This window comes from Argentina silus (assembly GCF_951799395.1).
Source record: "Argentina silus genome assembly, chromosome: 1".
Classification (NCBI taxonomy): domain Eukaryota; kingdom Metazoa; phylum Chordata; class Actinopteri; order Argentiniformes; family Argentinidae; genus Argentina; species Argentina silus.
This window is the reverse complement of record NC_139655.1, coordinates 11,170,390-11,191,789: the sequence shown is the minus strand read 5'-3', so window position 1 is coordinate 11,191,789 and position 21,400 is coordinate 11,170,390. Positions and strand designations below refer to the sequence as shown.

Sequence of the window (21,400 nt, the reverse complement as noted above, 5' to 3'; positions counted from 1 at the left end):
ATCACAGAACGAAAGGTAATTCGTTTATTATTAGGCTCTAGGCCATTATTATAATATATGAGACTGTAGTTGTTATTATTATTATTGGTATGATTATATTATGTTTATTATCAGTAGGCTTATTATTAGTATTATTATTAGTATTATTATGATTAATACTGCTACATATAGGCTTTTGCTATTATTATTGTCAATTAATTTACGTTGAGTGAAGAACTCAGCGTGCCCTACTCAGCTAGAGATATCAGACAACTGGCCCAGTCACACATACATCACCCACATCTGGAATAAGTCTCAAGGTTCCACTGTATGCATGCATGCCTTACAATGTCCTTGACTGACCACCAGGCACCAGGAAGCCTCCTAAAATGCATTTAAAGACAGAAATAAACTGTAGAGACAGTTTTCTCAGTGAGATAACCTGAAGGTGGACGATAACATATCAGATACAGTTTAAATATTAATTTGTCTGAACACTGGTTGAAAGGTCTTTCAAGTTTACAGCGTTCAAGTTCAACATTACTTGTCTTTGTAGCAGCAGTATTGATCACAAGATGAGTGGATTTGGACAGGTACTCACAGCCGTCGGCGAGTTTGGTGCTTTTCAAAAGCGCTTGCTGGTGGCAATATGCATCCCCAACTTCCTCGCCGGCTTCCACATGTTTAGCCAGGTATTCACGGGTCTGAATTTCCCTCATCACTGCAACACCGACTGGATCCTGGTCCCAGGGCCCGACTTGACTACTGAACAAAAGAACAATCTTACCCTTCCAGTGGACAAGGATGGAGAGTATGATACCTGTTACATGTACACTCCGGTGGATTTGGATTTGGAAACAATCGAAGCATACGGGATTAATATGACCACAACATGCATGGAAGGTTGGGATTACGTGGCTTCCAAAGGCGCTTCCAGCCTGGTGACAGAGGTAGGGTCTATGGGTTGTGGTGACAGAGGTAGGGCCTGTACTGTTATGGGGTGCAATTATGGTTGAATCCGTACAATTCGGGTTTCTTTTGATCTGTTCATACATTAAAATCCAACTGCTTTTGGCTGCATGGACACAGTTTGCATCTGTTGCAGTACTCCCGCAATAAGTGATCCAAACTGTTGTCTATCAGATTGTGTGCGCCGTCTCTGCGCGCTTTGTTAGGGTTAGTGTCCATCTGTCTCCTAGGATCCTGGTCAACTTCTATTGGTGCACCATCGAGAGCATTCTGACAAACTGCATCACAGTGTGGTATGGCAGCTGCTCTGTCTCCGACCGGAAGGCCCTACAACGGGTGGTGAAAACCTTCCAGTACATCACCGGTGCCCAACTCCATGCCATCGAGGTCCTCCAGCGCAGCCGGTGTCTGTGGAGGGTGTGAGGCATCAGTAGGGACACCTCACACCCCAGCCACGGACTGTTTGCCCTCCTCCCATCCGGGAGGCGGTACAGGAGTCTCCGTTCCCGCACCAGCAGGCTCAGGAACAGCTTGTTCCCTGCAGCTGTTACTCTGCTGAACTCAGAATCCCCCCCCCCCCCTAGTATCAGTATACCCTCCCCCCATACCTGTACTGGCTGCACACTCAGGACATCAATTTAGCTTTTGCACTACTGCTTGTTTGCACATACCATATTTATTATATTGGTCTCTAATTATACATCTTACATACCTCAAGACCTATTGCCCTATCATATTGATATTCATCTCATGTATATTCACTTATTATATTAATTTATTTATACTCACTGTAATACCTTATACTGTAATACCATGCACTGTCTACAATATCATGTCTTTTCTTATCATGCCACTATCTGATTAGATGACAAACTACATTTTGTTGTCTCAGTACTTGTACTAATCTAATCTATCTAATGTAATCTAAAGTCATTTACGATGATTTGTAAGACACTGACTGTCATTGCTCTCTTAAGATAATGCAAATGAACAAGGCTTGACTGGTGAACTTTGAAGTGATTTGATTGGCGTCATTTATGGTTGCTAATAAACAATTTTCTTCTTGTTGCTGTCAAACATAAACCACTATCAACCATAAACCACTATCAACCATAAACCACTGTGTTCCCTCTTTTAAAGGCACTTGTTTATCAAGGCCTCAGTTGTCTAAGTGTATGGCTGGACCCAATATTTAGTGCACATGTTTCCTGTCACTGTATATTTTACTTTAGGCATGAATGTAACATTATTCTGTAGAGCAGCCATCAGAGCATGTTAACAGTTAATTCAAGCACACTACTGTATCTCTGCACTCTTACTCACAGTGTCATGAATGCAAGCAGCATGTCATATTATTATTATGCAAAGAGTGTCTCTCAATGTTCCCATCCCTTCTACTTCTCCTCTTCTTTCTCCTCAGTTTGACCTGGTGTGTGACAATAGTGGCCTGAATGAGGCAGCACAGTCCATCTACATGGCTGGTCTTCTGATTGGAGCCCTGGTGTTTGGGCCAATGGCTGACAGGTATGGGCTGAATAAACACTTCGATGTCCTATGCCATCTCTGTTCCAAAATACTGAAAACCCTGCACGTGGTTGTCCCATCCTTCTGTTACTCAATTATTCTCACAGGTGCTAAAAATGTTTTGTGAAGAACACACATATGTCGCAATTATTTCAAGGCATCTTTAGTCTAATGCCCTTCGTACGTTTCACAACATCAATAAATTCTTTTTTTCCTGGCAGGTTTGGCAGACGCTTTGTGATCCTCCTCTCCCTGCTCCTCCAGCTGTTGTTCGGCGTGGGTGCAGCTTTCTCACCCAACATCTACGTTTACATAGCTCTCAGATTTCTGGTTGGCACCACGATTTCAGCGATTGCCATAAACACATTTGTCTTAGGTGGGTGCCCTGTACTGCTCTTCACCTGGGATGTCTCTTGAATGGGGGCACCCTGGTATTAGAGCGTGGCCTTGTGCACAGCCTTTGCAGCCTTGCACACACACCTTAATAACCAACTTATCACTGTCATAAATGTATACCATGATAAGTTTTCAGGTGTGTTAGCTGGAACAAAAGCCCACAAACCCCTAAGCTAACTGTTTGATGCATCTGTCAGGCACAAAACCTTGCTTTGAATATTTCCATTCTAAAGGGATGGAGTGGACTTCAAAGAGGTCCCTCTTCACCATCTTATCCCATTGTTCCTTCGCTACTGGGCTGATGGTGCTGTCCGGGCTTGCTTACGGGATCCGCAACTGGAGGATCCTGCAGCTGGTACTCTCTAGCCCCGTCATCATCCTAGGTGTCTTGTTCTGGTAAGGCCGACTGTTGATCTCCCTCTACGAGCTTCTCTGTTGTGTAGGGGCAGGAAGTAGCTTATTCCACCCATCTCTATAAAATAGGAATGGAATTACTGTACTCATGAATATTGTCCTGTTGCTTGACTCATCTCCGATCTTTGTGTTGGTCTGATGTGTATGTTAGGACTCTCCCTGAGTCTGCTCGCTGGCTCATGACCCAGGGCAGGCATCGCGAAGCTCGCCAGGAGCTCCGGAAGGCAGCCAGGGTGAACGGGAGAGAGGTCCCAGAGACTCTGTTGGACAAGGTGATTTCCACCATCCACTGTAATCATTGTCTAAGCCGAGTGCCATCTTTGACTTAATTCACACATTGATGTGATGATGAGGCTCTGCTTTACAAGGTGATTTCTACCACCCACTCTTGTACTGTCATTGTCCAGGTGGAGCCTTAACATTTCATGTATTTATGTCAATGGAGAACTTGTGAGAACATTTGAGTGACACATACAGTACATGATGGCGCCATTAAAGTGTATGAATAAATAAGTTAAACTGTGTGCAAGCTTTATAAAACACCAATGCATCTTTCCCTCTAGCTGGAGGCGGAGAGCACAGCCAAAACAGGCAGCATGTTGGACCTCTTCAGAATTCCCTACTTGAGAAAACGAGCTTTCATTATGAGCTATCTCTGGTCAGTATGAGCAATGACCCTGTATTTGGCACCCTCTTTCAAACTGTCTGCAAATTACAGTAGCATGACACTCATTCCAAGGAATCTTGAAGTCATCGGGATAAACAACCATAGATAACAGATCTAGTGACATACAGTACATAGTGGCATATGGTGCATACAAGACAAGTTTGCAACACCTCTCTCCCGTCACTTTGGCAGGTTTGTAACCAGTTTGGTCTACTATGGAGTGAGTCTAAACGTGGGTAATTTTGGCCTGGATATCTACCTCACACAGCTAATCTTTGGCGCTGCAGAGATTCCTGCTCGCTTGGGCAGTCTGCCTCTCATCGAGCACTTTGGAAGAAGAATATGCCAAGCATGTGTTCTATTCTTTGGAGGAACAGCTTGTCTTGTCATTCTCCTTATTCCAGACAGTAAGTGCCTGCCTAAAAAAAGGGACTAGAAATGATGCAAGCAATGCAATAACATTTAAATTCTATTTACTAATTTCAAAGCTGATCAATCCCTAATCCCATTTTTTTTTTTTTAAATGAGTGCCTGCCTCCATTGGTGCAGATGCTGAAATATCTTTGCTGATTTTCCACCCTAGTCCAATTATATTTTACTTACAGTAAATGGATCTTGAATCCTGGTATTTTATATTGCTTGTTAACTTTCTCTCCTCCCCCAGACCTTCCGATTGTGGTAACAATCATCGCAGTGTTGGTGAAGTTTGGTCTTGCCGCCTCCTTCAATATCGTCTACATTTATACAGCTGAACTGTATCCCACTGTCGTGAGGTGAGGTCCCCTCACTAAAAATTGGATTTACCACAGATGGTATTTGTGAAATTAAACTTTGACCTGTTCTGGGTGAGGCCTACCCTCCCAAATGCACTGGACTCAAATGTTGACCCCTCAAATGCACTGGCCTCTGATTTCACTAACCTCATTGAATCATTTGATCTTGTTCAGTCTGTAAGAGATCCCACACATCTGAAAGGTCACACCCTTGACCTAGTGATGTCCTCTCGTCTTACTATTAATGATGTAGAGACAAAAGATATTCATGTGTCTGAACATAAAGCTATTCTGTTTAATGTAATTTTGCCCACAGTGCCCACTATCCAGGATATTCCTATTCGCTCCTGCTTCCTTAACTCTGCTACAGCGAATACATTTTCAGAGGCCTTTTCAAACCGTATTGCCACTTCAACAGCTCCTGTTCCCTTCCATCAGACTGTTGATCTGTTAGATAGTTTTAGTAGTATGTATCAGATAACCCTGGCTCCCTTTAAGACCAAGAAAAAAGGGTTGGACAGAGCCACTCCCTGGCTAAATGAAAGCACCTGCGCCTTAAAAAGGGAGTGTAGAAAGGCCGAAAGAAAATGGAAAGTCTGTAGACGTTTTCCACATTCGTTTAAAGGATCTGATGAAGTAATTGAATGCTAATGGAAAGAAAGTGAGAATAAAAGCATTTCTGTAATGCTGACTTCAATTTCGAGAAACAAAATCAAAATAGTTGTACAGATTGTTTTTATCAGTTGAGAAACATTTCCAACATTTTCCTTTCTTTTCATTTGCTGATCTAGAAAAAGTCTTCCATGCATTAATCTCATCTCGTTTAGATTATTGCAACTCCCTCTATTTTTCCCTCAGTAAAAAGTCCCTCTCAAATTCAAGTTGAGTTCAAGTTCAAGTTTATTTGTTACGTCTCTGTGGGGGGACATGCAGCGTTCGGCCTGTAGAGGGAGCTACAGGACCGTGGCCAGGGTTCGGAGGCGCGGCTGATTGCGCAGGTGTTGCGAATGAAGCCTCGCTAACGAAAGGTTTTAAGATGTGTGTGTCTCGGCTTTCGGGAGAGAAAGGGCGACTGGAAAGTCGCCGAGTGTGTTGAAAGACTGGAAAGTCGAACTAACGAACTTTATGAATAAACGGGACCTTTCCCTCACCACACCACTGCGTCTGCCTCTCTGTGTACAACGGACATTGTTACATTGGCGCCCAACCTGGGACACAGAGATGGAGGCGTTAAGCACGGCCATCGGAAAGATGGCCCTCATATTGGAACAGCAGGCCCACCTCCAGCACGAGCAGCAGTCCGCGATGGGAGAGATGGCGACGGCGAGGGCTGAGGACCGTGCCCTCCTCCGGGAGCTCGTCGGGGCCATCAAAGCGGGACCGGCGCCCGGCTCGCCACAAGGTCCCCCCAAGGTACACCTCCAGAAGATGGGGGACCTGGACGACCCGGAGGCGTTCCTGGCGGTGTTCGAGGGGACGGCGAGGATCTCGGGGTGGCCGGACGGCGAGTGGGCGTACCATCTGCTGCCCCTCCTGTTGGGCGAGGCGCAGCTCGCTGCCCACAGTCTGCCAACGGCCGCCCAGCGGGACTATCCCTCCCTCGCCCGGGCGATTCGGGACCGCCTGGGCCTCACCCCGGAGGAACACCGTAGCCGGTTCCGGGCCCTGACGATGGAGGAGGGGAGCCGGCCCTTTGCCTACGCCCAGCGGCTGCGGGACAGCGCGCGGCGGTGGCTGGACCCAGAGAACAGCTCGGCGGAGGAGGTCGGGGACCGGGTGGTGTTGGAGCACTTCCTCACGGGGCTCCCGGCCCGGACCGCCGCCTGGGTCCAGTACCACCGGCCCCAGGATCTCGCGGCCGCCGTTACCTTGGCAGAGGACCATCTCTCCCTCCCGCCGCAGGAGCCCCGACGACCAACCCCGGTCCCGCGCCAGGGGGCGGGGGGCCGGCGCCCGGAAGTTGCCGTGCTGCCGGAGGAGGAGAGGCCGGCGCCCGCCCCGAGGACGAGATGGCAGGGGCAGGCATGTCGAGAACCAGCCCTGGCCCCACAGGAAGCACCCCGAGCGACAGGGGGGGTGTGTTGGCGATGCGGACGGCCGGGCCATGTACGGGCGGAGTGCCCAGTGAGGGAGGTGGGGCAGGTCGTCCGCATCGGCGACATACCGGGCCCTCCCCCTGGACCAGGAGCGACGTATCGTGTTCCGGTAAGGATACAACATGATACGCACCAGGCGTTCTTGGATTCGGGCTGCATGCAGTCCATGATCCAGGAGCGCCTGGTTCGACCGGGGGCATTGTTAAAGGCATCGAGGGTGTTGGTGAAGTGTGTGCATGGGGACATTCACGAATATCCTGTGGTCGCGATCGAAATTCATTTTGAAGGGAAAAAGCATAGTGTACAGGCGGCGGTTAGCCCGCGCCTCACGCATCCCCTTATTCTGGGTGTAGATTGGGAGGGGTTTCCTCAAGCGGTAAAGCGGGCTACCGGGGTGCGTGCACGACAGAGAGGGAGGTGTGAGGCGTGTAATGTGCTCTGTGCTGAGGCGGCGCCTCGCGACACTGCCGAGGAGCCGGAGCCGGCGGGGGGGTCTCAACCCGAGATTTCCCCGCCGAACTATCCGCTGCTAGGTGACTTCCCCCTCGAGCAGTATCGTGACGAGACTCTACGATCGGCCTATGACCAAGTGATAGCGATTGATGGTACGGCCAGACACAGTACGCGCCCACCCCTATTTCGCGATTATCAGCGACAGGTTGTACCGAGTAAGTCGTGACTCACATAGCCAGGAGGAAGTAACCCAGTTGTTGGTTCCCCGTAGCCGCCGGGAAATGGTCTTCCAGGCGGCTCATTTCAACCCCATGGCGGGCCATTTAGGGTATGATAAGACACTAAACCGTATAATGGCTCGATTTTATTGGCCGGGAATTCGGGCAGAGGTGCGTAGGTGGTGCGCTTCTTGTCGCGAGTGTCAGTTGGTAAATCCCCCAGCCATTCCACGGGCCCCCTTGCGGCCCTTACCATTGGTCGAGAACCCATTCGACCGCATAGCCATGGATATTATCGGGCCATTTGATCGGTGTACACAGGGATATCGATTTGTGTTGGTCTTGATAGATTACGCAACCCGATACCCCGAGGCAATACCGCTGCGCAATATCTCTGCCAGGAGTGTAGCGCAGGCATTGTTTTAAGTAATCTCCCGCGTGGGAATCCCGAAAGAGATTCTCACCGATCAGGGCACTAATTTTATGTCACGCACCCTCAAAGAACTGTATGGCTTGTTGAACATCAAGGCGGTTCGAACCAGTGTCTACCACCCGGCCACTGATGGCCTTTGTGAGCGGTTCAATCGGACCTTGAAGTTAATGATCCGGAAGTTTGTACACAGGATAGTCGGAATTGGCATAAATGGCGAGATCCCCTGCTGTTTGCGGTACGGGAAGTCCCCCAAGCTTCCACGAAGTCCCCCAAGCTTTAATGTGTTTTCCCCGTTTGAATTACTATACGGCCGTAAGCCCCGGGGTGTCCTAGACCTTCTTAAAGAAAATTGGGAGGGAGGGTGAAAGTAAAAGTGAGATTCAATATGTCCTGGACTTGCGCACAAAGCTCCACGCCCTAGGGGTTATCTCACGCGAGCATTTGCTGCAAGCCCAGGAGCGTCAAAAGCGCCTATACGACAGGGGAACTAACCTGCGAGAATTTACACCGGGAGACAAGGTGCTCGTACTGTTACCCACCTCCAGCACGAAATTACTCGCGAAGTGGCAAAGGCCGTTTGTGGTCACACGTCGCATGGGGGACGTGGATTATGAGGTAGTACGCTCGGACCGGGGGGATAGCTTGCAGGTGTATCACGTAAATCTCCTAAAAAAATGGAACGACGTGGTCACTGTTGCTCTGGCTACAATAATTCCAGAGAGAGATGAGTTCGGTCCGGAAGTCCCAAAATCAAAAGTTAGCACTCCGGTCGGTATTGATAACCATCTCTCTGCTAGCCAGGCCACGGACGTTGCAGATTTGCAAGCTAAATTCGCGGACGTGTTCTCTCCCCTGCCCGGTCGGACTACGCTTATCGACCACCACATAGAAACGCAGCCGGGTTTAACGGTGCGCACGCGTCCCTATAGGTTGCCGGTACACTAACGAGACATTGTGTGCAGGGAATTGGAAGCCATGCTGGAGCTGGGTGTGGTCGAGGAGTCCCGCAGTGACTGGTGTAGCCCCATCGTGCTTGTCAACAAGCCGGATGGGGCTATACGGTTCTGTGTGGATTATAGACGGGTTAATGTGGTCTCCAAGTTCGATGCCTACCCGATGCCCCGGGTTGACGAGCTCTTGGACCGGCTTGGCACGGCCAAATATTTCACGACGTTGGATTGCACGAAGGGATACTGGCAGATTCCACTCTCGCCGGTATCCCGGGAGAAAACTGCATTCTTCACTCCGCTCGGGCTGTTCCAGTTCACAGTGCTCCCTTTCGGGTTGTTCGGAGCCCCAGCCACTTTTCAGCGCCTCATGGACCGTATTCTGCGGCCGCACTCTGCCTATGCTGCGGCCTACCTAGATGACATTGTCATTCACAGTGACACCTGGCCGCAGCATGTGCGGAGTGTGGCTGCTGTTCTGCGGTCCCTGAGGCAGGCGGGGCTGACGGCCAACCCGAAGAAGTGCGTGATCGGGCGGAGGGAGATCCGGTATCTGGGGTACCACTTGGGTCGGGGGGAGGTGCGGCCGCAGATTGAAAAGACTGCGGCCATCGCCGCGGCCCAAGACGAAGAAGGAGGTGAGGGCCTTCCTGGGGCTGGCTGGCTATTACCGGCAGTTCGTGCCGGGATTTTCAGAGCTGGCCAGTCCTTTGACGGACCTCACCCGGAAGGGTGCCCCGGATCCGGTCCAATGGTCGGGCCAGTGCCAGGGGTCGTTCGAGGCCCTTAAGGGAGCTCTTTGTGGAGAAACGGTCCTGTATGCGCCTGATTTTTAACCTCCCTTTCTCCCTACAGACGGACGCGTCGGATAGAGGCCTGGGAGCAGTGCTGACCCAGCGGGTGGAGGGGGCTGACCGGCCGGTGCTGTACCTGAGCCGCAAACTATCGGAGAGGGAGGGCCGGTACAGCACGGTGGAGAAGGAGTGCCTGGCCATCAAGTGGGCGGTCGGCGCCCTCCGCTACTACCTGCTGGGTCGCGCTTTCACCCTCTACTCCGACCATTTTCGGTCGTGCACAGACCGGGGGCGCAGATGGTCGTGGCAGACTTCCTCTCCCGTGCAGGGGGGGGGGGAGTAGGTTGTCGGCCGTCGTGTCCCCGGCCTGTGTCGGGCGGTGGGGGTATGTGGGGGGACATGCAGCGTTCGGCCTGTAGAGGGAGCTACAGGACCGTGGCCAGGGTTCGGAGGCGAGGCTGATTGCGCAGGTGTTGCGAATGAAGCCTCGCTAACGAAAGGTTTTAAGATGTGTGTGTCTTTCCCTCACCACACCACTGCGTCTGCCTCTCTGTGTACTAGGGATGGGCGATACCACACTTTTAGGATTCGATACGATACCGATACTTTTTCTTGCATTTTCATCGATATCGATACCGATACTTATTGGCAATTTTTGTCAGTAAAAATATTATTACATTTAAGACAAATCACAAGACAATTACAGACCATTTATACAAACTTTATTATGGTCAATGCATAATAAAATAAAAAATAAAATAAATAACATAAATATGAATGAAATAAATTAAATATGAACAAAAACATACACATTTTCACTTTTCTTATTTCTCAAAAAAAAGAAAAAAGACCAATCTTGGTAGAAAAAGCTAAAAGGAAAAAATCCAAAACAAACAAAAACAACTACTATATCATAACAATGTTATGTTTGGAACCTCTTTGTAAAAGTAAACATGTAACACTTCACTGAAGCAAAAAAAAGAGGTCATAAAGATCATAATAAACTAGGATTTCCTTATCCTATAAACCTGCATAAGAAAGACAGTTGTTCCCTGAGAAAATGAACTTCAAATGAACTAGAAAAATGTCTGACACCATCACACCTTTAGTGCACTCAAGATATGTCGTCACACGTTACTGAAGTGTCAGATTGCTGTTCAGAAAAAGTAGCATATTCACATTTTCTGCTTTAAGACGATTGCGCCTCTGGCTGATTATTTCTCCGGCCTTAGAGAAGAGTCTCTCTGCTGGAACAGACGTTGCAACAGTTCCGAGGTATTTTTTCGCAACTTTGTTCAGCAGTGGAAATGTGGCTTCATTTTTTTTCCACCAAATCAAAGGGTCCTCACTCCTTGGGATCACCTTTTCCTCCATGTATCTTCTCATTTCAATATATGCATCTGTGTTTGCTGTGCGTTTGCTCTGACAAGCCTCAACCCGACTGTCAAACTCCCGCCATAACCCTTGGATGATGAACACTCAGCAGGTGACCCTTGTGTCACTTGTGTCACAGTTGATGCAGTCGCAGCGGCTTCATGTCTGGTTGACTGTGTTTCAGCGCAGGCCAGGGCTTGCATCTCTGTGATGATCCTTGATTTAATCATTTCCACAGTCACAGAATCACAGAACACAATGTTTCTGAAGCGAATGTCCAAAAAGGTGCTGGCTGCAAGAGTGTGGTTGTGCTCAATGTTTTGGAACCGTCGCCTGCACTTATCGATTGGTGAAAAATAACACCACACCACGCTTCGTTTTTTGTCTGCCATATCCATATCGGCTGTGTCACACGTTGACGCTCATTCGCTCGTCTCCTGTCACGTGACATGGGCCAGCTCAATACGCCGCCAGTACAGGCCTACAGGGGTGTCCCGGCACATAGTAATTTAAGTAAGGAATCAAAACAGCTGAAAGTGATGCATACACCCCCAATTATTATTTTTTAGTTTATATCGATATTTTTTTAGGGAAATCGATTCCAAATGAGTAGTGCGTGAGTATCGATCTATCGATACCACAGGATCGATACGCCCATCCCTACTGTGTACAACGGACATTGTTACAGTCTCATACACAAGTGCAGGGAGTAAAATTCTTGGGCTCGGTTCCTTGACAATGCAGCATACAATACAAATAATACAAATACGCAGTAGTGCAATGAGGTAGGACAAGACAATAAGTGACATAGTACAATATAAGTGAGACGATTGGACAGTGACGATTGTTGGGGACACAAGACAGTAGACATGACATAATTTCAGTATAAATAGTAGAGTAAAAAAAGTGGTTCAGTGGAATGTCATTATTACTGCACTGTGCCGTTGGTGTAAGAGGTGATGTTAAAGTGGCTATGTGCTGGTAGAGTCCATTCTGTGGTTGTGCTGGGGGTAAAGTCATGGGTTCGGGGTAGGCTTGTTCATGAGCCTGATGGCCTGGAGGAAGTAGCTGTTGGAGAGCCTCTGAGTTTTGGCCCTGAGGCTCCGGAGGAGGCTCCGTCTTTTGGACGGCAACAGTTCAAACAGGCTGTGATTGGGGTGGCTGGGGTCTCTGATGATCCTCCCGGGTTTGCTGACACATCGTTTGCTGTATATGTCCTGGATGGAGGGAAACTCACATCCACTGATGCGCTCAGCTGGTTACAGATGGTCAAAAATGCAGCAGCTAGACATTTAACCAGAACTAGGAAAAGAGACCACATCACTTAAATGTTAGCCTCCCTACACTGGTTAGGGTTAGGGTTAGTTTTAGAATTGATTTTAAGATTTTACTGATCACTTTTAAGGCTCGGCTGGGTCTGGCACCAGACTATATTTCTGACATTTTAATCCCCTACGAGCCTCAGTCTACACTGAAGACAAAAGGTGACCATGCCTTTGCCTCAGACTCTGGAAAGACCTGCCAGAGGATATTAGGCTAGCAAAATGTAGCTTAAAAGATTTTCTTTGAAATCGGCCTTTAATTGATACATTTTTAATGTGTTGTATTTTACTGTTTTCTACTTATATTTTTGTTTTTGAAGCTGCCCTTTTATTTGCATATCTGTTTTATCAGTTGTAAAGTCCCTTTGTAACAAAGTGTTTTAAAAAAGGCGCTATAAATAAAGTTTAGTACTATTATATTATTATTATTATTATTATTATTATTATTATATAAATACATGTACTCACCAGACACTTTATTAGGTACACCTGTTCAACTGCTCGTTAACGCAAATATCTAATGGTGTGGGGGATATTTTCTTGGCACACTTTGGGCCCCACTTTGGCCCCACCAATTGAGCATCGTTTAAACGCCACAGCCTACCTGAGTATTGTTGCTGACCATGTCCATCCCTTTATGACCACAGTGTACCCATCTTCTGATGGCTACTTTCAGCAGGATAACGCGCCATGTCACAAAGCTCACATCATCTCAAACTGGTTTCTTGAACATGACAATGACTTCACCGTACTCCAATGGCCTCCACAGTCACCAGATCTCAATCCAATAGAGCACCTTTGGGATATGGTGGAACGGGAGATTCGCATCATGGATGTGCAGCCAACAAATCTGCAGCAATGATGCTATCATGTCAATATGGACCAAAATCTCTGAAGAATGTTTCCAGCACCTTGTTGAATCTATGCCACAAAGAATTAAGGCAGTTCTGAAGGCAAAAGGGGGTCCAACCCGGTACTAACAAGGTGTACCTAATAAAGTGGCCGGTGAATGTATATTGGTGTGTTTTGCCTCAAGTATAATTTCTTGACACTAACATGAGATACCTGGTCTGTGTGTATTGAACCCTGGCAGGCAGAGTGGTGTAGGTCTGAACTCGATGTGTGCACGCGTGGCAGGTATTCTGGCCCCTCTCATCAAGCTACTGGAGGTCTACCACTACGCTATCCCCATGGCGATATATGGGACCCTCCCCCTTATTGGTGGGGGGCTGTGCTTCCTGCTTCCTGAGACTCTTAATACTGAACTCCAGGACCACGCAGACCTCCCTGTGGAGGAGTCCAAGTAAGTACTACCCTCTTCATAGATGGATGGAAACTGTTCAGATAATACCTGTTTCTATTGTTGTAGTCATACAGTATGAAGTACATACAAATATTTAGAATGTCATGTATTTACTATGCATTTGAAAAGCATTATCTGCAAGAAGGGTGTAACTCTTTTTGCTTTTGATTTCAGGGCTCATAAGAAGGGGAATGTTGGAAATGACTACATTCAGGGGAACAAAGCAAAAGAGACCACAACATTGTAAACCACAACGTACCACAACATTGTAAACCACAACATACCACAACATTGTAAACCACAACGTACCACAACATTGTTTGATATTACCTTTTACATTATCTTTGCCTACACTGTGTTTTTCATATGTAATTATGTGTTAACATCAGGTAAATATAATGAATTGCCAAAAATGCTGTAAGCTAAACTATAAGGCTCAAGGCTTTTAATAGAGATGTTACTATGACAACAAATGGTTTGGTGCAAAGTGGTATATTAGAATATACCACTCTGGTTTGGTGAGGCACCCAGTGAGGGGTGGCTTACGCGGAAGCTTCCCACTCCTCAAGGAGCTATAGAATGCGTGTGTACATGTTCATTACTTTATAGTAAATCACGCGCACATTGCTGACATAAAAAACTTGAATTACACAAAAAAAATTGATTCAACACAGTCTCCTACTTAAATCGTGTGCCTATTGTTATGGAAAATACATTCATAGAACTATTTTCAGGTTATACACTTTCATATGACTGATACAACTTGTGTAACTACTGTGATTACATTTTCTCTTGCCACACCTCTAAAGTTCTATAGCCATTGTTCTGAGAAGCACTGTATGATTTACCATATGAACAGCGGTGATCTCTGAGGGAGTGGTAGGAGAGAGCAATAATGGGGGGACAGGCGCATCCTGTCGATAGGTGTGAAATGTTGAACGGCGATTAATCAGTAAAGAAAGCCTCCCCATTGTTCATTCTCTCCCGCCCTTTCACACGTAAGCACAAGGCCATCAGCCGATAGCCTTGTAGGCGCCTGGCAATATGTTCAAACTGTATAAAAGACAAACCTAATCATTGTCTCTTTAGACTTGTGCTGAACGAACCCCGGTTCTACGCTGGGCTGCTGTTACGCTCTTGTCTCTTGTTTGCAAGCAATAAATACCGGACTCAGATATTGTGGCTACTCAGGACTTGTTTCTTGATTCTTACCTCCGAAGAGCTAAAGTACAGAGTGGTAAATCCTAGACTTCCACCACACTATACACTATTGTACGCTACGTCAACAACTTAAGATATACAGTATACGCTATGTGCGGATAAGTGAATTTATGTGACTTACGTAAGAAGTTAATCTTTATTAACTCAAATTGTCAGGGGAAGGCATGAGCATTTGCAACAACTAGAAAACGAAGTTACAAATGAAATTTCGTGGGTTTGCAAAGTCTTATTTTGATAGTAGAAAAAGGTTTAAAGATGGTTTGGACGATAGATAGATTTGCTGGGTAGTTCAAAGAAAGTGAGATAGTCTTATTTTAGTACAGGATGCAGATAAAGATGGTTTGATTGGTGGGTTGGGTGGATGGATGAATGGTTTATTGGTTTGTTGGTTGGTTGGATGGATGAATTGATAGATGATAGATACTGTAGATTGAAAGATGAGAGTAAATTATGTACATAGATACTGTAGGTAGATAGATGAGGGAAAGATAGATAGATGAGAGAAGGATAGATAGATGAGAGAAGGATAGATAGATGAGAGAAGGATAGATAGATGAGAGAAAGATAGATAGATGAGAGAAGGATAGATAGATGAGAGAAGGATAGATAGATGAGAGAAGGATAGATAGATAGAAGCTGGTTTGGTTGCTTGGATGAATGGATAGATTAGAGGGGAGGTATAGATAGAATGTATCGTAGGAACCCAATGATCCTCATAAACTTATGTTAATTCATGCAACTTAAAAAGGCTTACAGTTTAAAAAGTCTAAATAGTATCAAAACGCCCAATGGAAGTTATTTAAATGGAGGCAGTCTACACACTTTTAATTGTTTAATTGAGTTGTCAATAAAATATGAAAAGGTGGATGCATTTTAAAATGTCCCCATTCAGAGCAAATGGCCATAGGAATGAATAGGATTTCAGGCAAAATGGGGTACAGTGCAAAAAGTATAAATGGTATGAACAAAAATAGATGTAATGAATAGCAAACGTTACTATTTGTTGGAATGGTGTGAATAGCTTAAGAGTTTTAGGAGGAGTAGCATCCCGAAAAATCTGAATAATTTTAATAATAATAAGTATGAGCAATAACAATAGTTGGACTTGCTGAAGCAAGCCTATTAACTAGAAAAAGAAGATCCAGAAGGGCTTGCAAAGTCTTATTTTGGTAGTGGAAAAAGGTTTAAAGATGTGACAATAGATAGATTTGCTGGGTAGTTGAAAGAAAGTGAGATAGTCTTATTATGGTAGCGGATAAAGTTAGAGAGGTTTGGTTGGTTGGATGGATAGAATGTTAGATAGACAGTTAGATAGATAGGATGAGCCAGGGGTACTTCAGTGGAGTGGGTGGAGAGTTGGTTGGTTGAGTGGTAGAGTTGGTTGGTTCCCCGGGTGAGAGTTTTTGGAGTTACAAAAAACATATTAGTTTAAAAAGTTTAATAGGTATCAGAAAGCTTTTTTCAGGGTTGCTGAAGATTTTCAGGGTAATTGAACGAAAATGAGTTAGGTTGGTTGGTTGACTAGATGGATGAATGGATAGATGAAAAAAAGAGGATGGATGTATGGGAGACGGGAGGTATAGAAAGATCAAAACAATTAAGAGGTTAATCAGTATGGGTTATTCTGAGTTAAGTAATAGAAACTGGTGAAAGGAAGAAAGGATTATGCTAGGCAGTTGAAAGTTTAGATAGATATAAGGTTGGAAAGATAGAAGGTTAGATACTGTATATATATATATATATATATATATATATATATATATACAGTAGATAGATAGATAGATAGATAGATAGATAGATAGATAGATAGATAGATAGATAGATAGTCTGCTAGAATGACGACACCTGTCGTAAGACAATGCATTCACACTGGTATTCAGTAGGCAAATTATATATTATATTATATATATATATATACAAGTTATATATTAGCTACATAATCAGGAGGCATATCCCATAGTTATGTCCTCACCGTTCCCTACCCCCTAGTGACTGGAGGGTGATTGGTGCCATGCCCCCCCGCCCCCCGTCACAAATATACTAGTCGTAACTTGCCTGGTTTAGAACTTCCACATCTGGCACAAATCTCAATGTTCCACTGTCACGTGCATGCGTTACAAAGTCCCTTGACTGACTAGATTGACTAGACGAACCAGACTGCCTCATAAAGATGCATGACACACGTCAACATTTTACTTTGGAACAAATTAGTCTTTGATATGTTATGTGTTTTGTGTAGGCCTAAACCTTTTTCAACTTTTACAACGATGGGATATTTTTTCTCCATGAGATTATAGCGCTCCATAACATGAGTGCGCGTGTGATTGCATATCAAGTTTAAATATTATTTTTTCTGCACGTCGATGCCGGTTAAGAGGTGTTAAGAGGTGTTGTAGTTGACAACTTTTTGTCAAACATTACTTAAACATTAGTTCAAACATTATTTGTAATAATTTGAGCAGTATTTATCACAAGATGGGCGGATTTGGACAGGTACTCACAGCGGTCGGCGAATTTGGTGCGTTTCAAAAGCGCTTGCTGGTGGCAATATGCATCCCCAACATCTTCACCGCCTTCCACATGTTTAGCCAGGTATTCACGGGTCTGAATTTCCCTCATCACTGCAACACCGACTGGATCCTGGTCCCAGGGCCCAATTTGACTACTGAACAAAAGAACAATCTTACCCTTCCAGTGGACAAGGATGGAGCGTATGATACCTGTTACATGTACACTCCGGTGGATTTGGATTTGGAAACAATCGAAACATACGGGATTAATATGACCACAACATGCATGGAAGGTTGGGATTACGTGGCTTCCAAAGGCGATTCCAGCGTGGTGACAGAGGTACTGTACAGGCTGTGCTCCTATGCTACCCGTGATGTGGGGATCTTTGTGGATCAGGTTATGGTAGTGAAGGGAAAGCTTATCAGACATAGCTACAATTAAGTTTGAAAATAAATAAATTAAACTAGTGTAAATTAAATTAGTGTAAATTAAATTAGTGTAAATTAAATTAAAAATAAAATCATATGTGTCATGTGTCTCTCTCACTGTCCCCATTCCCGCCTCTTCTTTCTCCTCAGTTTGACCTGGTGTGTGACAATAGTGGCCTGAATGAGGCAGCACAGTCCATCTACATGGCTGGTCTTCTAATTGGAGCCCTGGTGTTTGGGCCAATGGCTGACAGGTATGGGCTGAATAAACATTGTCCTATCATCCAACATGGTGGATCAATCCCAACATTGTGGACCATTCGCATCTCCCTTCCAAAGAACAGAGGAGTCAATTATCCTCAAATGTGCCAACATGTTTTGTAAAGAACTCTTCCCACACGTTGGTCGCAATGACATTTCACAGTATTAATAAAGTCTCTTTCTTCTGGCAGGTTTGGCCGTCGCTTTGTGGTTCTTCTCTCCCTGCTCCTCCAGCTGTTGTTCGGTGTTGGCGCAGCTTTCTCACCCAACATCTATGTTTACATAGCACTTCGATTTGTGGTTGGCTCCGCAGTTTCAGGGATCTCCATAAACACATATGTCTTAGGTGCGTGCCCTGTACTGCTGTACACCTGAGTTGTCACTGTGTCATATACACAATACAACCCACAAACACAAACTGAGACACCCTGGAGTTAACAGCAGGAAAAACCTTAAAGGGGAAGTTTACCCTAACCTAACCTAATTCAAATAAACAACTCATCACTGTCTTAAATATAGACAGGGATTATTTTAATCAGATGTGTTAGATATTGGCTGGAAGCTGCACACCCTACCTGATCACCTGACAGGTACAAACCTTTGCTATATGCATTTTTCCTTTCTGAAGGGGCAGAGTGGACCGGTACCTCAAAGAGGGCCCTCTTCACTGTCTTCTCTCACTCTTTCTACGCTGTTGGACTGATGGTGCTGTCAGGGATTGCCTATGGGATCCGCAACTGGAGGATCCTGCAGCTGGTACTCTCTAGCCCCATCATCATCCTGAGTGTCTTCTTTTGGTAAGGCTGACCTTTGATCTCCCTCTACGAGCTTCTCTGCTTCTGCAGGGGTATCAGCTACGAGCAGCTTACTTCTCCCATCTCTGATTGATGTGAATGGGATTATATTGCACTGTTGGTCGACTCATCCCTGACTTTTGTGTTGGTCTGATGTGTATGTTAGGATTCTCCCCGAGTCTGCTCGCTGGCTCATGACCCAGGGCAGGCAGGACGAGGCTTGCAAGGAGATCCGAAAGGCAGCCAGGGTGAACGGGAGAGAGGTCCCAGAGACTCTGTTGGACAAGGTGATTTCCACCATCCACTGTAATCATTGTCTAAGCCGAGTGCCATCTTTGACTTAATTCACACATTGATGTCAATAGAGGATTTGCGACAAAACAATTGCAGTACACATACAGAAGCTACATGTCTTTCAAGTTAAAACATGAGCTTATGACACCACAAAGGGCACCATTTTAGTGTAGAACGAAGAATTCACTAAACTGTGTCTATGATTTATGACACACTAATGCATCTCTCCCTCTAGCTGGAGGCTGAAAACACGGCCAAAACAGGCAGCATGTTGGACCTCTTCAAAATTCCCTACTTGAGAAAAAGAGCTCTCATTATGAGCTATCTCTGGTCAGTATGAGCAATGACCCTGTATTTGGCACCCTCTTTCAAACTGTCATTAAAATTACAATAGCATGACACTCAATCAAACAAATCTTGGAATCATTTGATAACAGCTGTAAGTGTGAGATGTTGCACACTTATTCCCCAAAACCATCCAGGTTTGTAACCAGTTTGGTCTACTACGCAGTGAGTCTAAACGTGGGTAATTTTGGCCTGGATATCTACCTCACACAGCTAATCTTTGGTGCTGCAGAGATTGTCGCTCGCTTGGGCAGTCTGCCTCTCATCGAGCACTTTGGAAGAAAAATATGCCAAGCATGTTCCCTATTCTTTGGAGGAACGGCTTGTCTTGTCATTCTTCTTGTTCCAGACAGTAAGTGCCTGCCTCCATTAATGCAGATGCTGAAATAACTTTTCTGATTTTCCTCCTGTATGTAATATAGTAAGTAATATAATCATAAATGGATACTTGATGCTCGTAATTATTTTTTACATCATTCTCCTCCCCCAGACCTTCCAATTGTGGTAACAATCATTGCAGTATTGGGGAAGTTTGCTCTTGCCGCCTCCTTCACCATCGTTTATGTTTATACAGCTGAAATGTATCCCACTGTCATGAGGTGAGGTCCCATCACTATAGGCAACACTAATTTAAACATTTGCTGTTTCTCCTCAATATATAATTTCTTGATATATAATTTCTTGACACTAACATGAGATCCCTGGTCTGTGTGTATTGAACCCTGGCAGGCAGAGTGGTGTAGGTCTGAACTCGATGTGTGCACGCGTGGCAGGTATTCTGGCCCCTCTCATCAAGCTCCTGGAGGTCTACCACTACGCTATCCCCATGGCGATATATGGAACCCTACCCTTTATTGGTGGGGGGCTGTGCTTCCTGCTTCCTGAGACTCTTAATACTGAACTCCAGGACCACGCAGACATCCCTGTGGAGAAGTCCAAGTAAGTACCATCGTCTTCATAGCTGGATGGAAACTGTTCAGATAATATCTGTTTCTATTATTGTAGTTATACAGTATAAAGTGGATACAAAGATTTAGAATATCATGTGTTTGTAGTGCATTTGAGAAGCTTTAGCAGCAAGAAGAGTGTAACTCTTTGTTTTTGTTTTTTCAGAACACCTAAGATGGAAAACAACCTCCACTACATTCAGGGCAAGAAAGCAAAAGACACGCAGATCACACAGTTGTAAATTATGATAATTCTGTTTTATATTACATATTATTATCTTTGCTTACACTGTACAGATATGGTATTTATACGTAATCATGTGTTAATATCAGGTAAATAGAATGAATTGACAAAACTTCTGTACCTATGAGGCACATATCAATGTACTGTATACAGTAAATTAGTGTACTGTTGCCATTAATTATACAGTAATTCATCATTTACATTTAATTCATTATTTACCATTTTGTAAATTAAACCTATTACAGTATCTTTTATGGTGAATTGAACTATGAAATAAAGCCATGATTTCCTGAATTTCACAGATGTTCTTTTGGAAACTGAGAAAATGCATTCTATATATTCATGAATTACACCTCGACCTAATAAATAAAATGTTCTTTGCTGGTATATAATTTCTATAAAAACATTGTTTGGGATCAGTAGGCGAGGCTATATCTATGATTTTGTTAATGATAGATTATTAAACTTTTCATTCACTCAAACACGGTTTCCATGGCCCCAGAGATGCTGCGATCCACAATGTTGTCATTGTCACTGTAATGTCAACTGAGAACACAAAAAGTATCAAACTTTTACTGAGGACAAATATTACTCAACTTTCACATACAATATAAAAGATTAAAAAAACCATCAGACTTTATATTCTGGCTATGTCTAGACAAGAGCCTGTCATCAGGGATGACCACTCACCTG

At 45.0% G+C, this 21,400-nt stretch overlaps 1 protein-coding gene across 1 annotated transcript; it reads left to right on the top strand.

Moving 5' to 3' along the window:
- Window positions 1-554: 554 nt before the first annotated feature.
- On the top strand, window positions 555-20,937 carry slc22a13b (solute carrier family 22 member 13b; the record flags this gene model as incomplete). The annotated part of the gene is made up of 10 exons (XM_083684147.1): window positions 555-929; window positions 17,973-18,076; window positions 18,275-18,429; window positions 18,712-18,880; window positions 19,044-19,164; window positions 19,407-19,501; window positions 19,654-19,868; window positions 20,007-20,115; window positions 20,246-20,455; window positions 20,630-20,937. The coding sequence occupies 10 exons, from the start codon at window positions 555-557 to the stop codon at window positions 20,703-20,705; spliced, it is 1,629 nt and encodes a 542-aa protein (XP_083540273.1). The 3' UTR covers window positions 20,706-20,937.
- Window positions 20,938-21,400: the final 463 nt, after the last annotated feature.